This window comes from Primulina huaijiensis, chromosome 18 (genome assembly GCF_012295235.1).
Source record: "Primulina huaijiensis isolate GDHJ02 chromosome 18, ASM1229523v2, whole genome shotgun sequence".
In the NCBI taxonomy this organism is placed as follows: Eukaryota; Viridiplantae; Streptophyta; class Magnoliopsida; order Lamiales; family Gesneriaceae; genus Primulina; species Primulina huaijiensis.
In genome coordinates this window covers 1,487,929-1,508,057 of record NC_133323.1, presented here as the reverse complement: position 1 = coordinate 1,508,057, position 20,129 = coordinate 1,487,929, and the positions used below count along the sequence as shown (strand labels likewise).

Genomic DNA, 20,129 nt, shown 5'->3' with positions numbered 1-20,129 from the left:
GAGTCGGGTCAGATTGAGGCTACCCGATCACACGTTTCCGTGTTTAAAATATTTTAATCGGGTCCATTTTCATTTGACCGGTGGTTCTTTGCCGGTTAAAAATTCAGTTCAAAATTAAAATTAATGAAACAATTACGTACCAAAATTTATACAATAACAAAACTATATTTTTTTTCCTTTAAACACAAAACTAAAAAAATATATGAAAAACATATATATTTTATTCAAAAAATGAAAAAAAGGACTAACCGGGTTGGCCCAAATTATTTGGATAAAATAAAGAAAAATGTGGATTACAGGCCTGGCCCAACAAAAAAATTAAAGAAATTTAAAAACTTTGTTTCTTAAGAATAAAAGGCTGTTAGTACCTTTTAGGGTATATACGTAATCGGGCCTTTACAGGCCAGGACTAGCAGTCATATTGGGCTTCTTTTTCTTTTTCTTTTTTTTTTTTCCTCCAGTGATCTCTTTTATTTGTGTCAATGGTTGGATTTATAAATGTCGATAAATTATTGAAGTTCGCACATTTTCATAATTACAAAAACTCTTTTGAGACGGTTTTATGAGTTAATTTTGTGATACATATATTCTATTTAGGACAACTATAAAAAAATATTATTTTTTATTGTAAATATGAACATGGTTGATATGTCAAGAAATAAAAATATGTTAAGCCGTCTTACTTTCCTTAGAGTCTGGACAATCATTAACACGTCAAGGGGTAAATGCTCGAATAATTCTGATGTATCAAATTTTTAAAAACGATATTTAATTTAGTTTCTATAGCTTTCAATTTTTAGGTGAATATATAAATTTTTTCCTATAATATGATTTAAGACATTATATTCTTACAAGTTCCGAAAAATCCATCGCAGTATTGTCGATTTCTATCCGCATGGAACTTTTGATTTAAAAATTAAAATTACGTGGCACTGCCATGAATTACACTTAGTGCCCATAATTCTTTAATGCTTGGTCTTACCACTGCATGTTACATTTAATTCAAAGCCACAAAATCTGGAATTAAGATATCAATTGTTGGTCCGCCAAGGGCTTGATGACTTTGGCCGATGAATAACTTCCATCCCGGGATCACAAGAACATACTATTCAGCCATGTAACGATCACGGTGAGCATAGCCATTGATCAAGAATGATATCCTGGACATGGAGTCTGGTTTTTGTTACTGCGAATTTTGATGGCACAATCAAGACATTCCATAAATATGGATTACGGATTAAAAACTTAGGAGGCGGAATTTTCTTGATCTTAGATTTGAAGTGTTCAAAAGAATCTCAAGCAATTCGAGAGATGCCTGCATTTTTGTCAAGTAATTATTGTATCTTAGACCAGGGTTAGCTAAAAGTTGTAAATCTTTGTTATTTCATATTTTTATCTGATTCTTAAAATTTCTGAGCATCTCATTTGAAGAAATGATCGACAGCGATCTCCGCCTATTTTTAGTTCAACCTTCTTGTGTGTTTATTGAATGTAGTTGTTACCCTTTTTTTTAAAGTTAAATATAAGTTGTTTCCAACCATTACTAACTTGTTACTTGGATAAATGAGCATTTTTCTGGTGAAATAAGTACGTCATTTTATGAAATGATTTGATTTGGACCTATAGATTTGAATAGACATCCATTTTGGGTAAAATCCTTGGTGACCGCACGTCATTTAATTTAAAGCAATTAACGCGAATGTCGTAATTGAAAAGACAGTAATTATACATGTTCCAAAATTAGTGTCAGCAGCACTCAGCAGTATACATAATGTTTCCTCGCCATTTCCGAATCCCAATTGTCANATAAAAGTGAGTTTGAAAAGTCAAAAAAATCCAGCACATCTAAAAGTCAAAGAATGGGTTGAAGGGATCACACCAAGATTGTGAGGGTGACACCATTGGAGCTGAAAACAAAGTCGATGGACTAGGAATGAACATATTACTGTAGCCCGTCAGGAATGAATCTCCCGCCGGCGAGAAGAATCCGGGCGATATCGGTTGTAGAGTCGCCGGGGCAGGAGATAATATGCCGGGAACTCGACTCATTTCCACGTCTGTGCTTTCAAGAATACTATCCATTATATCATCACCAACACCAGTATAACTGCAATTATGGGAGATTTCTCTGTCTTTTGAGCAAGGGCTAGTTTTCTCTATGGAAGCGAGGCGGGCAGCTGGGGATAGGTCCCCGGCTGCTCCGCTGGATGCGGCCGCCGAAGTGTTGCCGGTTAAGCGTTGGACAAGGTTCATGAAGTCGCTGACGGTGGTGTGTATGACTTTTGGGGACACTGAGTAGATTATGAGCGGCTGCCTTTCTTCGACAGGCGGAAATTCTTGCGGTGGTTGTTGGTGAGCCGGTGGAGGAACCGGTGGTTTTCTGATCTTGTAGGAGTCCTTGTTGACTTTGAGTATGCCGGGACGAGGGCCCTGCAATTCTTTTCTCGGAGACGACCTGCTCCCTCCTCTCCCCCACTCGCCGCCGTCGGAGAACAACTCTGAAGGTTCCATGAATAAGGGGGTTTGCTGGATACAGAAATCTATCTTCGCTATGCGCAGGTTTACCAAAGGCGGCTTGGATTTCAGAGAGAGAAGAAAGTGAAGGATATTTGTGTATTCTTAATTATTTGTTCTCCTAATTAGAATAATTCGTCTGTGTCAATTGCTGTAATATTCTTTGTTGCGATTAGCAATTAATCGCCATTATTATTTTTATTTATGTGGTAGATTTTTAAATATATTAAATTATATATGTGATAATTAATGATTAATACAATAAAAAATGTTACATAAATTATCGCCAACAATTTTATAGGCAGTTGTCCATGGCCACTGCCTATAAAATATAAATAAATTCTTTAAATTAAAAAGTTTTTACAAAGTCTGAAGCGACGACTTCCCAAGTCTAAATTAAAATGTGTTACTTTATTATTGCTCAAATATAATATCGCTTTTTATTAAGATTACCAAAAGATCATTATTACTCAAATAATATACAAGTTATTAAATATCTGTTGCTCGTAAATTATTTCACTAATTAAAATTAAATATAATCAAGAAAAGATTTTTATTTATACGGCCTTTGATTATTTTATAATTTGATCTAAAAAAATAAAAGCTTATGTTAATTAATGAGTTTATTGGACGCTTAATTAGTGCCAAACAAAGAGGACAATATGGGAAATTTTTTTGTATAAAATACTTAAAAATTTCGATTAATAATTAAGTACTTAGCTCACAAATGCTCATGATGTATATTTATAATAATTTTAACATAAAATAATCTAGCCAATCATCATATATTATTAATGAAAACTTCTATCTCGCATAGGTCAAATTAAATATATATGATGACGACATTCGAATTTAATAAACCAACCTGGATTAATTAAACTATTGTCTTAATAAGAACATAAAGATAACGTACTATATACTTATTAATTATGTTTTAAGATTAATGCTCGAGAAGAGCAATGTAAATAATCCCTTTCAAACTTGAATGAGAAAGAAAGATGAATAATTGATTTGTTTTTATTGATTTGGTTCGGGTACTACTACTCTTCAATATTATCCGTTTAAATGTGTTTGACAGATCTTATAAGCTATCTCAACGAACTTATAATTTGTTTTAAATCTTATAAACTATGAAATTTTGTTTTGTAATTTTTTTAAAGCAAATTATAAGCTGTGAAAATAAATTATTTTACAGCTTATAAGCTATTTTAAAAAAGTTGGGTATCATCATCTTATTTTTTAAAGATTTTATTTGAATGACTTATAAAAACCAAATTATCCTTATATATTTTATATTATCTCAAACATACACATGTATAACCTAATACATAAATTGATTATTAGCCAATTATTATTTTTATTTTTAATATAAATTCTATTACAATTAATGTAACAATTCTTTTTAACCAAAATAATAATTCAATTTAATGTACATGATTAATAGCATTATTATATTTTCATTAATAAATTAATATACTAATCTTTCAGTTTACGTGTATTGATATATTTTTGGCAGTTGGGCTAACGCAATAGCTAGTATCCAAACCACGTTAACAAGATAAACTGCATTGCGCAAGCATTGTGCGACATACTCAACTATTTTTGTAAAAATAGAGAAGAACTTAGTGAATTCTCAGCCTAAATTAAGAATATGTTTTCTATTGATCATATTTAATTTAAGACACAAAATAATTTGGACATTACTAATGAATTCAATGTAATGTCAATATTCTGGCCGAAAATAACAAATTTTGAAAAAAATGCATGTTAATGGATTAATTGTACTGTAAACAAACGAATAACAAGACCAAAAATTAAAATTTTAAAAACGTGCAAATTATAGGAAAAAAATTTAAAATCGACCAATAATAAGACAAAAACAAAAAAAATTGGGCAAATTATACCACCAAAAATGTTATTCCATGTAAGTTTCGATCAACCTCCTCCCAGTTCATATTGCCTAATCGACGTACAGGCCTTTCGGTAGACTCACGTCAACACCTAGAGCTGGAAAAATATACCGAAATATTGAAATACCGTACCGAAAAAATACCGAAATTATCGAAAAAATTGATATAATACCGTACCGAAATTTTCGGTATCGGTATCGGTACGTAATTATTTTTTTTTCGGTATACATATACCGAAATACCGAAAATAATTTTTTTATTATTTTTTTTTAAAATTTAAGTTCGTTATACCGAAAAAATATCGGTATACCGATAATATTTTCTGTATACCGACATTTTTTCGGTATCTCGACAAAATTTTCGGTGTCGGTACGGTATCCAGTATGAACTTTTTCATATCGAAAATTCGGTATATCGAATATGCGGTATACCGAATTTCCGGTATCGATATCGGTGTGGAAAAATTCCATACCGATATTTACGGTAAGGTAAACGGTACCGTAGTACGGTATACCGTACCGTACCCAGCCCTATCAACACTATACCGTACGTACCCACCCCTATCAACACCTATATTCATTTCGAACGAGGTTATTTATTTAGTTGAAAAAAAACCATGTTTTAAAGCAAAAGATTTAGAATGTCTAGGCGTACGAGGGAAAGTGACTGAAACTTGCTTGAGAATAGTTAAGAATTGCTCTTTTTGGGACTAGTATCATCAAAGCAAATTAGAATAAGTGTTACTTAAGCATAGCATATGGTTTGTAAACATGATTAACGTGTGTAGGACCTTCTTGATAATCAATGTCGTACATAACATACACCTATATATAAGAAAGAAAATACGTAGACTGTCAAATAAATTAAAACTACTTGTGAAAGATGACAAAAGACTCAGGTAATTAGGAACTATATATATTTCTAACATGTGTTCTTGATTTGAATTATGTGTTTTTTGTTTTTCTTTTGGTTGTTTTACAAGCCATACATGTTTGTGATCTGTGTTATGGACAGACAGTAAAGCAAATTGCGGAGGGTCCGGAATTGTTCCAGAGGCTCTTACCGAAAGTAACTATGAGAACTGGAAAACCTGCCTGAAAAACTATTTGGTCGGGCATGATCTTTGGGGCGTTGTCTCTGGAAAGTTCGCGGAGCCAGATAAAAGGGACGAACATAAACATGATGAATGGAAGAAGAAGAATGCACTGGCATTGCATGCCATCCAGCTCTCATGTGGAAAAGGCGTATATAGTAAGTTTGATGAAAAAACTCATCTGTCTGCTGAATTTGTGTGGAATCATTTGGTTGAGAGAGCTTGGGGGCCGAAGCAACCGACAAAGCCATCCTCTCGTGACGATCAAAAAGCTCCGGTTCGTCATGATACCACAGGTGTTTTTCAACTCTTGTTAGAACAATTTTCATAATTATTTAGTTTGTCGATAACGAACAATGTTTGACGATGTCAAAAGTAGTTATTTTTCGTTTCTATATATATGACATCATTAGATCAATAGATTAATGTATTGTTTTAGTTGGATTTTGATTTGATTTAGTCAACTACAAATGCAGAATGCCTCCATTTTATCCTGAGAGAAATTTTTCATATCACTGTGACTAAAGTGAGCGAGAAAACATTTCTTAAAAGAAAGTATTGAAAACATGTCTTGGAGTTCATTCACAAATTATTTATATTTGAAATAAATTTCTCAACAACTCTTATCTCATCTCAAAGTTTCACCATGATATAAGGATCCAATATGTTGTTATGTGAAAAATAACTACTTTTGGAACCACACATTGTACCAGTTTGTTACAACATTGAGTTAGCTTTTGAGGTTGAGTTAGGTCTAAGTCTCAATCTTAACATGGTATCAGAGCTCAGGTCCCACGTATTGTAGTGGCTATAGTTGGACTACCTGTTCTGTCCATAGTTGGGTCATCTATAAACTTCACGCTCCAAATGTTCATTCATGTGCGTGAATGAAGTGTGTTAGTCGTCCCATATGGACTTGAACAATCTTTCCTCGAGTTAACTTTGGGGTTGAGTTATGTCAAAGTCACAATCTTAACAATTATTAGTTGGTTGAAAAAGCTTTAAGAACGGTCATCTTTATTTCAACTCGAAAGTTTTAAAGATGATGTTTACAACAATATTTGTAGGCAACCAAGAACAACTCAAATATTAGCAGTTGTACAAAGCTGTTCAGGAAGGAGACTGGAAAGCTATACATGATATTATTTCGGTCGATTCAAATGCTGTGAGGGCAAGAGTCTCATCTCATCAAGATACAGCCCTGCATGTCGCTATTTTATCTGGACATATCGAGATTGCTGAGAGGCTGGTGAACAACATGAAAGAGGGAGATTTGATACCGGATAACGAATATGGGGCGACAGCCCTGTCTCTTGCTGCTATTTGCGGTGAAACAAAACTGGCAAAGGCAATAGTTAAAAAGAACAGAGATTTACTTACAATTGAAAACAAACACGAAGATGGGCACCTTCCCGTGATTGTGGCTGCTTTATATGGACAAAAGAATATGATTCGTTATCTCTACAGAGAAACTCCTAAACAATCGCTGAAACCTGAAAATGGTGAGAATGGAGTGTTGCTTCTTAATAGTCTTATCACAGCCGAATCTTTTGGTAAGCTACATATGAAGAGGTATTCATCATTGATTCCTTCATTCCATGCTCCTAATCTTTGCTGGTGTTTTTTGTTGTAGATGTTGCTTCAATGCTATTAAAACAATATCCAAGACTGGGGGTTATCTCAGATGGCCATGGCAACTACCCTCTCCGACTATTGGCTCACAAGCCTTCGGCATTCCGCAGCGGCACTAAGTTTACATTCTGGGAACAATGCATTTATTACTGTAAGTTTAAGTTCCACATAAGTACGAGCGTAATGATCTTGCATCTGGTCTAGTGAAGGAAATTATAAGTTTTTTTTCTGTAGGTGTCAAAGTTCACTCACCATGGGACAGTCATCAGTTTTCTTCTGGCGAAAACCTTGCACAAACCCAAGAATTGAGGGATGACGACATTAGAATTGAAATTCATGAATCAGATGGTGAAGACAATGTTAATGGGAAAGCACATGGAGTACCAAATCTGGGTACGATGCATCTCTCCACCGCTTTTGTTTTTTTCCGCCTCTCAAAATCAGTTCCATGATGAAACTTCTTGATAACTATTCCGGCTTACTTGTAACGTTAGATGCTCTAAATCAATTTCAGCCACTCTTGAACTATGTACGAAATTGCTATTTGTTCAGGTGCCATTTTATATGAAGGGTTTTTAGGTTTCTTAGTGGTCGTATTTGAATAAGAAAAATGTGATGATAAATGAGCGTGGTGTATGTACGTATAATGAGGTGTGAGGAGTTATTGTTCAAAAAGGGACTTGGATCAACTTTGCTGACAAGTTTTGAATATTTTTGCAGTTTTAAGGCTGTTTCACAAATTGGGTTGGGGCATTCTACGATGCATTGGTATGTACGTAGTATCCTTCCTTTACTGCTAATTATATAAATGGGAAAAAACTTGTGACAAGCTGTTGAATATCTACAAATTATTCAGTTCCAGAGATCAATTATATTCATCACAGAAAGTTGGTACACGATGAAGCTGAAAAGCTCCTGATTTGTATGTTTAAGGAGATACAAAAGTTGAGTAAGTCAGATCTCGACGATATGGGAATCGACTCAATAATTTATGATGCTATCAAGCATGGGATCGTTGAATTTATAGATGAAATGCTGAAACATAATCCCGATATAATATGGAAAAAGGACAAGAGAGGAAGAACAATTTTTTCCCATGCGATTGTATTACGTCAAGAAAAGATCTTCAGCCGTATATATGGCTTAGGAACTAAAAAGAGCATAATGGCCCGAAGGCATGACGTTTTTAAGAACAACTACTTACACCTTGCCGCAAAACTATCTCCTCCTTCTCGACTCGAACGCGTGTCTGGAGCAGACTTACAGATGCAGAGGGAACTACAATGGTTCAAGGTCAAAATATTAGTTTCCAATGTTTAACCACACAAAGAATTTTGCGATATAAAGAATGTCCTTGAATGTCGAGATTTATGTTTGTAGGAAGTTGAGAGCATTGTTCAACCGAAGCTGAAAGAAGAAGTGAACGAGAACAACAAAACGCCGATCACTTTGTTCACCGACGAGCATAAGAAACTTTCCAAGGATGCAGAAACTTGGATGAAGAACACCGCCGGATCGAGCATGATTGTGGGAACACTCATCGCTGCTGTCATGTTTACGACAGCTTTCACAGTTCCAGGAGGCAACAAAATCGACGGCTTACCGACCATGTTAGAATCTCAGCCACGCCCCTTCTTTATATTCATGTTTTCAAATGCCTTGTCAATGTTCAGTTCCTCCACTTCTCTGCTGATGTTCTTGGGAATTCTGACGGCTCGATTTTCGGAACAAGACTTCCTCAAGTCCTTGCCCACGAAGCTGATCTTCGGGCTTATGTGCTTGTTTATCTCCATTGTTACGATGATGTCATCATTCGGGGCAGCGTTGTACTTGATTCTTCACGATCAGTTACCTTGGGTTACCGTTCCAATCATTGTTCTTTCAACCATTCCTATAGCTCTTTTCTCTCTTCTCCAGTTCCCACTCTTGATCGAGATGATTTACCGAACCTATTGGTCTGGAAATTTCGACAAGCCCAAGAGAAATCGGCATTTTTCCCCCTGATTTTCTTTTTGCACATGGATCTACTTTGTGTTTCTCTTTTCATAACGTTGCAACACAAAGAACATCTGATATGAATGTTTGATTAGTAGATTATCACTTGTTGGTTTGCTTGCTTTCCCCCCCATAAAAGATTGTCGATGAAGCATAAAATCACTTACGTCTCAGTATCTTCTTGCAATATATGTGGTGATGCATGGAGACAACTATATCATATATTATTCTTTTTTGGATAGATTTCACTTTTAAAAATTATGATATTTTTTTTTGCATTTTTCATCTTGATGTATAATAATATATATAGAGTTATTATATTTGTGAGACGCGTCAACCCTACCGATATTCACAATAAAAAGTAATATTTTTTCATTGATGATCCAAATAAGATAGCCGTTTCACAAAATACGACCCGTCTCAATCAATTTTTTGCCAATTATTTAAATTCCATAGTCAATTTGTATTTTGCATAATAAAAATCCTTTAAAATCTGCCTATTTCGAATAATTTTCACTAATTCGACAAAAACCATTCAAATTCTAATTCCTAATTTGTGCAGGCCCAGCTAAAAGTATATTTAAATTGGACTAAATCATTGATTGCGAAAAGCCCAAAATAGTTAGTGTAAAGTCCAATAGTGGCTCTCGTTCTGGGGCTTCGGTGTTTCGTTCTTCGATTTCAAAATTCAGGGTTCTTCAATTTCCTCCTCGCTGCTCTGTAAGTAAGTGAAAATGACGAAATTCCGGAAGCTCAATCGACCTACTGGTCATAGAATGTCAATGCTTAGGTAATGATTAAATTGTTTTTGAAAGAAATTTCATTTTCTTTCTTCCGATTTTTGAAAGGAAGGTGTTTATCTTGTAATCACAGGACAATGGTGTCGCAGTTAGTGCAGCACGAGCGCATAGAAACAACTGTTGCCAAGGTGATTGATCTGCAGTTCCTGTGATTTTCCCGTTCTTTTGAAGTTTAAGGTTTTATTGGGGTTTTACTGTTGAGATGGAATGATTCGATCTTTTTGCTTGGATTTTTATACGTTTTCGCATGAAATTTGCTTGTTGATCCGTGTTATTGGGAAACTCCGAAGATTATTACTCTAGACTAGAGCGAAAAGAATTATTTAAATAAATGCAATTTCCTTGCGTGAGTGAGCTATGTTCATTCTATTGTAGCCACCGCGTTATTAAAGTTTTGGTTTTTAGGTTTTAGCATTATATGTGAATTCGACGAAGGTTGGGTGTGCATGTATTTGTTCTGTTTGATGAACAATATGCCAAGAAACTCTTGGAGGTTAAAGTTAATTTTAAGGTTTATTTTGGGTTTGGCATTTTTTTGTGTTTAAATCCTCCTCTTCTTATTTGGTTTATTTCTTTGATTACAGGCAAAAGAAGTCCGGAGGCTCGCAGATAACATGGTACAACTTGGAAAGGAGGTATGAATTTTGTTAAATAATGTAAGCGTATTCATAAAATGTATTGTTCTATGCTTTAATTGATGAAATTTTCCTTCTGAATCTCTAATCTTTCAAGAACAATGCTTTTGCTTCCTAAACTCTGAAATGTGTAGAATTTTGCATGTTTTGACTCGGGCTAATACTAAGCCATGAAGACTAGTATATAAGATTATAATATCATCCACTTTCCTAGATTGGATGCCTGAGAAAGAAATTATGCAAGGGCTTCGTAGCATAGGATGTCTGAGTCATACCTCGGAAAAGGCAAATCACCTTCAAAATATTATTGAGTATAATTTACCACTTTGGAATGAGTGGCATAAAACGATAATATAATCAGATTCATGTATTTATGTGTCTTCATTATTTCGAAAAGATTATTGATCATCTTTGACATTTATAGTGCACCGTGCGAGAAGCATTACAAATATTAAAACGAAATGTTTATCTCCGTATACAGTTCTACTTCTTTGTTGGGTTAAATGAAGAAGATTCTCTCTTAAAAAAATGGATTTCATAATTTGATGATTACATCTCAGTAAGCTGTTTGGTTTCTTGATTTTTGATTTGCATGTTCCAATTATAATAGGGTACTCTCTGTGCTGCTAGGCGTGCTGCTGCCTTTGTGCGAGGGGATGATGTGATTCACAAGTTATTTACAGAGTTGGCTTATCGATACAAGTGAATGCCAAATCTGTTAATTTTTCGTTTCTTTTAATCTGTGAATGTGATAATTAAATGAAAATTTTTCTACCACAGGGACAGAGCTGGTGGATACACCAGATTGCTACGAACTCGAATTCGAGTTGGTGATGCTGCACCTATGGCCTATATTGAGTATGTTTTTTATGTTCGCTCTCAAATATAAATATATTTGACAATGTCGTTTGGAAGCAATGGTGTTTTTTATTCCTTGCATCAAAAAATATTTTTATTGAGATTTGAGAAATAAATGATTAGTGCGTGTTTGGTAGCTAAAAACGTCTGTTTATGAGTGTTTTTATTCTGAATGAATTTTACTTTTTCATCAAGGAGTAATTAATAACATATTTAATGATTGTATATTATAATGGTAACAAAATTATATTGACAAATATTAAATTGGAAATGTATAATTGCATTAATGAATTAAATCAGTTAGTTCGGTAACATGAAAAAAGTTATAATATGTTAACATGACTTTCATTTTGTAATTTACATTAACAAAAAAATTAATTATAATAAAAAAAATTCATAAAAACAAAAATATAATATTTTGGAAATAATAAAAGAAGAAAAATGGATTTTATATCAATTTAGTGGATTAAGAAGCGTTTAAATTTTGGCGATAAAACACTTGAACTTGAAAAACATTTTTCTCCGAGCAGGGTCAATGCATCTCCTTGCTCTGATTGGCAACACGTATTTCTCATTTGGCAGGTTTATAGATAGAGAAAATGAACTCAGACAGTCCAAGCCACCAAACCCACAGCCACCGGAGAGAGCTCCCCTGGATCCATGGACAAGATCTCGGCTCACCCGGCAATTTGCACCACCCAAAGAAGAAAAGACTTCCGAGTCTGAGAATTGAGTGTTGTTTTCAAATGTAACAACATATTTTGGTTGTGATGATAAAACTAGGTACGATTTAACTACACCACATCTTGATTTACCAGTTGCAAGAATCAACTATTGTTATTTCACATGCATTTTGGCTGCGGTAAACCTGTTGAGTTTATTTTTCAGCCAGTTGGGTTTCTATTGTAGCTTATAGGCCAGGAGCAAGTAAAACAAGAGTCTGGAATGCACCTGCTTCTTTGCATTTATAACTATAGATTGCAATAAATTTTGAGAATTTTATGCTTGGATTGAGCAGAATCTAGATTTATTTTCTGTCCTATGAGATGGGGTGGAGTATGGATTGGTTATCTTTCGATCATGTGGAGCAAGTTTCCATATAATTTATGCATTGATGAATTCCCAGGTATGTTACTCGGTGTAGTAGAGTATTTTGTAAAGAGAGTATGTTTCCATAAGTTCCACTGATCAGGTTTCTGATCTTCCATATCATAGCGGGGCGGCTCTAGAAATTTAATGAATCGGCGGAGAGAACTAAGTATGATTGTGAAGAAGTTTTGTTTCATTTGAGTTTGATGACAATGCCTCTCATTTACCATTTATCCGCAGTTAAAATATGGGCCTAGGTGAAGTTTCATGGAAGATAAGCAACAAGTGTTTTTATATATGTTTGTGCATTGATTTTGAAAACTGTAACTGAACTTTGGTAGCTAAACTATGAGTTGGAATGCCCACCAATAACCATTTTTCAGATTGATGTATACAAAATGTACAATGATAGGAAAAAAAGGTAATAAAATGTGTGTTTGTAATATACTTAACCACCAAAGATTCAATTATGCCAAACCTTCCGATCTGAAGATTCTCTTTCTAACGATTACATCCGGAACTTGAGGAGGAAAATGAGACACATCTTAATTATTTTCTAGTCTATGCCGATACACAGTGATTGAAAATAAATACATAATTTAAATACCAATTAATGTACAACATAGGAAGACTCTGGAAAGGTATATTAACTTAGCCTTGAATACAATGTGTGTGTGTGTGTGTGTGTGTGTGTGTAACCTTCATTATATATATACCCTCATTATATATATAACATTTCTCATTTCATAATCATCTTCATATATTCGCACCTCTACTTGTAGTTTTGCTCTAACTTTTTCTATATATTAATTTTATAAACTGAAAAAGATATGTTTTTTTATACTGGCGGGGAACCCTAAAACACTAGTACGGATATTCCTCCGACTAACTAAAAGGAACAGGCTTTATACAATGAAATGTTATCTCTCTCAGTAGACTTATATAATGTTTTAGAGGTTCCCAAAGTGTTGATCGAAATAAATATTAAGAGCGATACAAAATTTATACAATATTGCATGAATGTTACCTGAATATGAAAATTTATTTCAAATGGTTATGAAAGGAATCAAAATGCAATACGAAACTTGAAATACGATTATATAACTCACTATCAGTTGATGTAGGAGTTTTCTAAGAATATTTGTGCCCATTAATTCTATTTTATTATAATAAAGGAGAAAATGATCGAAAGCAATTTTCCATTTCATATTTCCTTCGCTTTCTCCATAAATCCAACATCCGATGCTATAACAATTCCTGTTACATTAATAATTCATTGCCAAATGTGGGTTTTTTTTATTGGCGTGAAAGATTTTTAAATAAGTAAAATAAGAAAGACATTCGGTAATCAATGGTTCAAATAACATGGAATATTACAAGAATTGACACAAAGGAATTTAACCAGTTGGAATGTGAATCAAAACCATATGTGCATAAAATTTGTTTTCAACTAGGGATGAAAACACCTTTCAGTTAATGAACTATTAATGATGCCTACAATATATTCTTACTTCTAACAGTTTAATGAAACAATTTAAGGATGGTCTCATGTCTATCATATATTCTTGCTTCTAATTCCAAGTTCATAAAAAAGATGTAGGAATCCAGTGATCACCCTGAATGAAATTTTGAACCGAGTACGAATCGACATGTTCAGCGGGGATCAGACTACTCCACGAAACTCGTTTTGATGTATCCGATCCATGCCCCAAATTCGAAAACTCGCCATAGTATAACGTTTTTAACGCAAAGTCGCCACTCCAAGGCATCCACCCATCCGGTGTAATAAGAGCCTCTAATGTACATCGAATAAAAACTGTCCTCGAGTATTCCTTCCATGGCCTTCCGAGGAAATTCTTGTGCACACTCGGCTTGCTGTAATACAAAGCCATGTATGTATCCGTACCGTTGATCAAGCAATTTTGGAAAACGAAGCCGGTTGATTGGGCGGGGTCGATTCTTCCATGGGCTGTCACGGCATTGTTCTCACCTTTTTCGGGGATGAGTTGTCGAGGGGCGACTAGAATGGAGCAATTTTGGAAGACAGATGCTGAGTTTCCGAATATGAAGTCCACATTGCCTTGGATTCGGCATGATTTGTAGAACTGGCGAAGCGAGTGAGCGTACAGGGTGTCTTGATTGCCGACGAATTCACAGTTTTCGAAGATAGAGAGATCGCTGTCTGATCGGAAAGCTACAGCTTGATGAGCATCAGGGCCCGCTGTATTTTGTATTGTGAGACCAGTAGCCATGAATCCATCACCAACTACTCCTGTCAAGTGTCAGTAATCCCATGTATAAACTCAAACTTTTTAATAACATATTTACTGCTGAAAAAGCAAATATACCAACAAACTAAGTCATTCACGTCCCTCACAATCTCACATATTAAATGCTATACTATTAACCACATCACATAGAAATGCAATAATTTCTTCGCAAAACGCATATGATCTTGCTTTAAGAAAGATTTTACAAGAATATAACTTTGACCGGCGACTTACCAACTGTGGCGGAGTTGTAGGTGGACACCCCTGGCTGGCCCACGTTCATAGAACCTGTAATTACTGTTTTGCCCATGCCATCACCCAAGAACACAACATTCTTCTTCTCTAGTGGAACCCGAACCATCTCCTCATAAACCCCGTTTTTGATCCATATAACAAACCGCTTGTCGGATCCGGCACTATCCGGGGCGGCATTCACTGCATCCTGCACCGAGTTGTAATCACACGCGCCGCTGTCCTTGCAGACAGTCACGTCCGCCTTGAGCTCAGACAGCACTGCACCGGCCACCTCGGGTCCTGAAGAATCTGATCCGGGTTCCCAGAATCCGTCGCGCTCGGTCTTGGGTGGGGCCCAAGATCCAATTTTGTCACCGAAAACATCATAATTCACCATCATCCCCAGCGCATTGCTGGTGGACAAGATTAAAGAAGAATTAAAGAACTCCATGGTGCTGCCCACTAGGGACGTGTCATTTACGTACTTGAGCGCCGACCAGCAGTCGTAATGGTAAACCAACGCCGCGCTCATCCATGCGCGGGCGTCCTTGATCTTGCCGAGCGGCAGAGCTCCGTCCGCCAGATTTATCCGGTATTCTGAGTAACGTAGCAGCTCCAAACACGTTTTGGCGGCATTAGACCTGTTCTGGTTATCCGAGGACCCGTCCAGGATATTCTGTACCATGGCCCGACCCTTTTCAAGATATTGCGTGGTGACCCACATGGCGGATTGGATTACCTGCGAAACTGTGGCATCTGCGGGCACGTTATTTGACTGGGACAGCCAGGATTCACATGTTGGACTATCACGCGAGGCCTTGCAGGCCTCGTGAATCATATTGTCAGACGGTGAGCTGTCGTTGTAAGGCGGGGGAGATGATGGCTTCCGGATGTGGTGGTTGTGGTGGCGGGCGGAAGAGAGCGTGATGAATAGAACAAGTAACAGGATTGTTAAAGTAAGAATCGTCGCCATTGTAATGAAGAAGAATTTCAAATTCCGAGATTTTCTAGAATTGTCTGTGATGGGGTCTGATGTGGGTGGAGGCGAGGATTTTATAGGTTTTCGGAGCTGCATCGCTTTCAATTAGGCCGATATCCTTTTTAAACGAAGAATGTGGATAATAACAATAAATATAAAAATCAACAGCGATCTTTATCGATCGATTACGGGTATTAATTGGTGATGTAAGAAGCAAATGGGCATATATTTTAAGAAAAAATGTTCAGATTTGATCGGGCAATTTTGGAGGGTAGCGATTGGAAGTGTATTCACGGGTTTGGAATGGTCTGAAGGAGTGGCCACTGAAGAATTAGAGAAATGAAAGTGGAAGCAGGAGGCGGCGCAGATCAGATCTAAGAGTGATGGGTTCCTTTTGGTTGACTGGTGGTGCTAATCAGTGATCAGGTGGGGTTTAGATATGGAGAGACTTGACCTAGCAAGGAGAGTGTGATAGAAAACGAGGGAAGCAACATCCTAATTTATTTTTCTTTTTCTTGCAACTCGCATATGTTATTTTTTGTGTTCTTTAGATTAATTCAAAGTGTCAACTTAATAGTATGTAGACCAATTATTTAATCAGGTAAACCAGATCGAACAAATCTTGTATATTACAATCAAAGCTGGGATGACAGAAACAGTTGAAAATTAAATTCTAAGCTGACCATATCATATCATCGAAGCTACTATTGGAGACAGCATAAAATGTGTTTTTACTCCACTTGTGTGTGGAAAATATTAGGGAAATTTAGACAAAAGGCAAAAAATTGTGTGAGACGGTCTCACGGGTCGTATTTGTGAGACGGATCTCTTATTTGGGTCATCCATGAAAAAGTATTATTTTTTATGCTAAGAGTATTTCTTTTTATTGTAAATATGGGTAGGGTTGACCCGTCTCACAGATTAAGATCCGTGAGACGCTCTCATATTAGACCCACTCCTAGACAAAAGTATATTAAAATGATTTTAACATTTAGCCTTATCTTACTACTTTAAACATAGAGCGTAAATTATGAACCAGTCAATCCTATCTAACTGAGAAATCACACATACTACTATTGATTGAATCGACATAATCTCCAATTAAAAGCAGCTTATCCATTTTGCTTATAATATTAAGCAACCATTCCCATTTCTCCCTGAGGCGTTATCAAAGACACCTTAATTGGATCATTAAGAAATATTTTCCAAAATTTCGAAAAATCTATTATGTTTTGGGGTTGAAAAAGAAAGAAAGAAAGAAAGAAAAGACTAGCCCAACTCAAATTTAAAACTAAAAGGGGCTGCCAGGTTTCTTGTTTTGGACTATCGAAATTGAAAATGGATGGGTTGGAATTCGATACACAAACTGGTCTAACCCACTCTTATATATGGACCCGTGTCGTCCACTCCCTCTGCATGCATGCAGTACCTGAGTCGACTGATTATTTTCAGCTGATATTAAATTTTTTTTTAACATTATATGTTTGCAAATTAAAGTAACCTCTATGACATTAATTAATTTAATATATTATATTTAAAATATATTATATTAATTGAGCCTGACTACATTAAGAAAAAACAAATAAATATTATAAAATTTTGATAAATAAATTATTTTTAAATTAAAAAATAATTTATTCTATAAAATGTTAGAGTTACTAACTAATAATCATATATTCAATTATAATATATTTTCAAAATATTTAAAATAAAATGAATTTTTTTCTCTATCTATACTTCAAAAGCAAGTCCACTTGCGAGTGCATTTTGTGGAAGGTGACGACTTATATTACGTACAGGAGGAGTATATGTCATCTCGTTGTCAGTGATGACTTTTTCCACAGATAACAAACAAAAAAAGATGACGTAATCAGTCGTACCTAAATTTCACAATTCTCACGCTTTTTAAGGTTTCTGCTTCTGTATTTCAGTAATCTTTTGTATGATCCCAAAGGATACGTACTGATGGATCTAAGTTTTCGTTTTTATTCGAGTTAAAATTCTTTAAATTACGCTTTAACTAATATCGACGAATAGAACTAACGAAAAATTAGACAAAATTTTATGTATAAAAAATATCGAAAAAACAAATCACCCGAGCGGTGGAGCCAGTGTACCCATCCATGCATTTATTATTATTATTATTGTTGTTGTTGTCGTTTGTATCGAAGTTTAGACTTTTTTCTTTTTCCATCAAAAAAAGGAAATAATCAAAATAATTATATAAGATTAAAATATTCAAAATTATATCTTCATTAATTACTTATTTATTTCCGATCATACTCCACCATAGCTGAACATGACATCAGAAATTAGAAATATGGTATCGAAAATGCAAACATATATGGTGGTATGTCAAGCACAAAAATCAAAAACCCAATTTAATGGAACGAGAATCAATTTTGATTATTTAAATAATTAGAATTGAAAAAAAAAAGTGCAAATAGCTGAATTAAAACTATGAATTGACTAATAATAAAACAAAAGTTATTTTAAAAAAACTTGTAAATTATATGATCAAAAATATAATTAATTTCTCATGTTTACCTAATGTAAACGGGGTTGGGAAAAATAAACCGCATGAAAAGTCGATAACTTAGCCCTTTGATTATTAATTTGTCACTCTACTACGAAAGAGTTGTCCCTTTCAAAATTAATCAATTTCCTTACGTTTGTTTCTTTTTATTTGGATATTGTAAATTCTCTCCAATTGTTTATGCTTTAGATACATAAGGAGCACTTGGCAAATTATTGTTGTGTGGCAGGAAATATAAAGCCCCGTATTATTATTCTCTTTAGTTTTGTGTGTTAAATATATCCCTCAAGTTTTAGGTTGTATCTCAATTTCATTTTTTTGTGTCCAAATTGAACGTAATTAGGATTCCGTAANTAAATTCAACAAAACCTTCTTGTTCAGCTATTATAAAAGGTTGACAACATTTGGTAACAAACTTTACGATGGCTTTCCGAGAAATTTCTTTTGTAATTGTAAAAGCTTTACCACTAAAAGGATTAATTTGTTGTTGTATTGGTTCCCTACCGAATGGTTGTAGCGTATCAGGGTCAAGTTTATGTACCTTAACTAAATGTTTTTTCAAAGTACCGGTACCACCGGAACCACCACCCGTTTTCTAAGAATACCTCGTTTTGCAAATTTTACAAACGACAAAAGGGTTATTCGTACTTTGTTGTTCAATATCAAAGTGATCCCAAACTTTGCTTCGCTTTGCACGGGCTGTCGTCGTGCTCGTTGACATTGTGTTGTTTGCTCGAGTAGACGATGGCGTCCCTACATCTTTGTTGGGGAGTTCCATGGCTTCTTCATCCTCGTGGCCAGGTTCAACTTCATCAAAGTCGANCATTCAGATCTGAACGACTATAAATGATTTTCTGAATGATCGATTTGCTGTTTTTATGGTCTATTGATAAAGAGAATAAATCAGATGCTCATAAATGATAGTTGATGAGATTCAATAGTATGAGGATGACCAGTAATACTTGTTCATTTAGTTCCACAGAGCTTGAAGATCTATTACATGTGAGCAAGTGATCTACTGAACTTATCGACTATTGAATTTTTCGTAGTGTTGAATTTTAATACTATTTAGTTAATTTCTTAAGACGAACACATAACCGAAACTTAAATCTTCCAAACTATCCAATGCAACCTTAATAATAATTTTGTTTATATTTAATTTCCTCTCACACAACACAAACTAAGAAGCTTAATTTGTTAAATGCGTTAAGCTTCCGAAGATTCATTACAAATTTCCCATCTTGTGTGTACAAATATCATAAGTTTACACAAATCTAAACATATATGGATTTCAGCGGCCATCATGAGTTCACAGACGGTAATGTTTGGGATCTATACAACCCAACAATGGAAAAAAACTCAAATAATTTTATAAATTACATTTGCAATTATTATAAGATTGACGTATGTTCCAAGTGAAACATATATAATTTTTAAAATTCACGGGTGTGTAAATGTAAATTTGATACAAACATGAGGATTGATATGTAATTTAAAAAATTATTTGAGTTTGTTTGTAATTATATATAATCAATCCTTTTAATTATATCTACTTCTTGCAAATTCAAACGATTGGCCAAAATT

At 34.8% G+C, this 20,129-nt stretch overlaps 4 protein-coding genes across 4 annotated transcripts; 2 read left to right on the top strand and 2 right to left on the bottom strand.

The window, feature by feature from the left end:
• Positions 1–1,810: 1,810 nt before the first annotated feature.
• LOC140964842 (protein MKS1-like) lies at positions 1,811–2,629 on the bottom strand. Its single transcript, XM_073424802.1, has one exon. The coding sequence runs from the start codon at positions 2,509–2,511 to the stop codon at positions 1,846–1,848; it is 666 nt and encodes a 221-aa protein (XP_073280903.1). The 5' UTR covers positions 2,512–2,629; the 3' UTR covers positions 1,811–1,845.
• A 2,656-nt stretch (positions 2,630–5,285) lies between these two features.
• Positions 5,286–9,290, top strand: LOC140964844 (uncharacterized). The gene is made up of 8 exons (XM_073424805.1): positions 5,286–5,322; positions 5,439–5,813; positions 6,585–7,070; positions 7,151–7,300; positions 7,384–7,542; positions 7,870–7,917; positions 8,006–8,442; positions 8,530–9,290. The coding sequence occupies exons 3-8, from the start codon at positions 6,776–6,778 to the stop codon at positions 9,151–9,153; spliced, it is 1,713 nt and encodes a 570-aa protein (XP_073280906.1). The 5' UTR covers positions 5,286–5,322; positions 5,439–5,813; positions 6,585–6,775; the 3' UTR covers positions 9,154–9,290.
• A 452-nt stretch (positions 9,291–9,742) lies between these two features.
• On the top strand, positions 9,743–12,440 carry LOC140964086 (uncharacterized). Its single transcript, XM_073423612.1, has 6 exons — positions 9,743–9,934; positions 10,018–10,072; positions 10,529–10,579; positions 11,190–11,281; positions 11,360–11,437; positions 12,020–12,440. The coding sequence occupies exons 1-6, from the start codon at positions 9,879–9,881 to the stop codon at positions 12,168–12,170; spliced, it is 483 nt and encodes a 160-aa protein (XP_073279713.1). The 5' UTR covers positions 9,743–9,878; the 3' UTR covers positions 12,171–12,440.
• A 1,550-nt stretch (positions 12,441–13,990) lies between these two features.
• On the bottom strand, positions 13,991–16,440 carry LOC140965254 (probable pectinesterase/pectinesterase inhibitor 51). Its single transcript, XM_073425400.1, has 2 exons — positions 15,031–16,440; positions 13,991–14,798 (listed from the first exon to the last, which is right to left on the bottom strand). The coding sequence occupies exons 1-2, from the start codon at positions 16,103–16,105 to the stop codon at positions 14,110–14,112; spliced, it is 1,764 nt and encodes a 587-aa protein (XP_073281501.1). The 5' UTR covers positions 16,106–16,440; the 3' UTR covers positions 13,991–14,109.
• Between the last annotated feature and the right edge of the window lie 3,689 nt (positions 16,441–20,129).

Bases quoted from the DNA above. Each gene is read 5' to 3' on its own strand.
- LOC140964842 (XM_073424802.1), bottom strand. From the start codon at position 2,511: ATGGAACCTTCAGAGTTGTTCTCCGACGGCGGCGAGTGGGGGAGAGGA.
- LOC140964844 (XM_073424805.1), top strand. From the start codon at position 6,776: ATGAAAGAGGGAGATTTGATACCGGATAACGAATATGGGGCGACAGCC. The intron at 7,301-7,383 runs GTAAGTTTAAGT...TTTTTTCTGTAG, and splicing joins GGAACAATGCATTTATTACT to GTGTCAAAGTTCACTCACCA. The intron at 7,543-7,869 runs GTACGATGCATC...ATATTTTTGCAG, and splicing joins ACATGGAGTACCAAATCTGG to TTTTAAGGCTGTTTCACAAA.
- LOC140964086 (XM_073423612.1), top strand. From the start codon at position 9,879: ATGACGAAATTCCGGAAGCTCAATCGACCTACTGGTCATAGAATGTCA. The intron at 10,073-10,528 runs GTGATTGATCTG...CTTTGATTACAG, and splicing joins TAGAAACAACTGTTGCCAAG to GCAAAAGAAGTCCGGAGGCT. The intron at 11,282-11,359 runs GTGAATGCCAAA...TTTCTACCACAG, and splicing joins GAGTTGGCTTATCGATACAA to GGACAGAGCTGGTGGATACA.
- LOC140965254 (XM_073425400.1), bottom strand. From the start codon at position 16,105: ATGCAGCTCCGAAAACCTATAAAATCCTCGCCTCCACCCACATCAGAC. The intron at 14,799-15,030 runs GTAAGTCGCCGG...GACACTTGACAG, and splicing joins CTACAACTCCGCCACAGTTG to GAGTAGTTGGTGATGGATTC.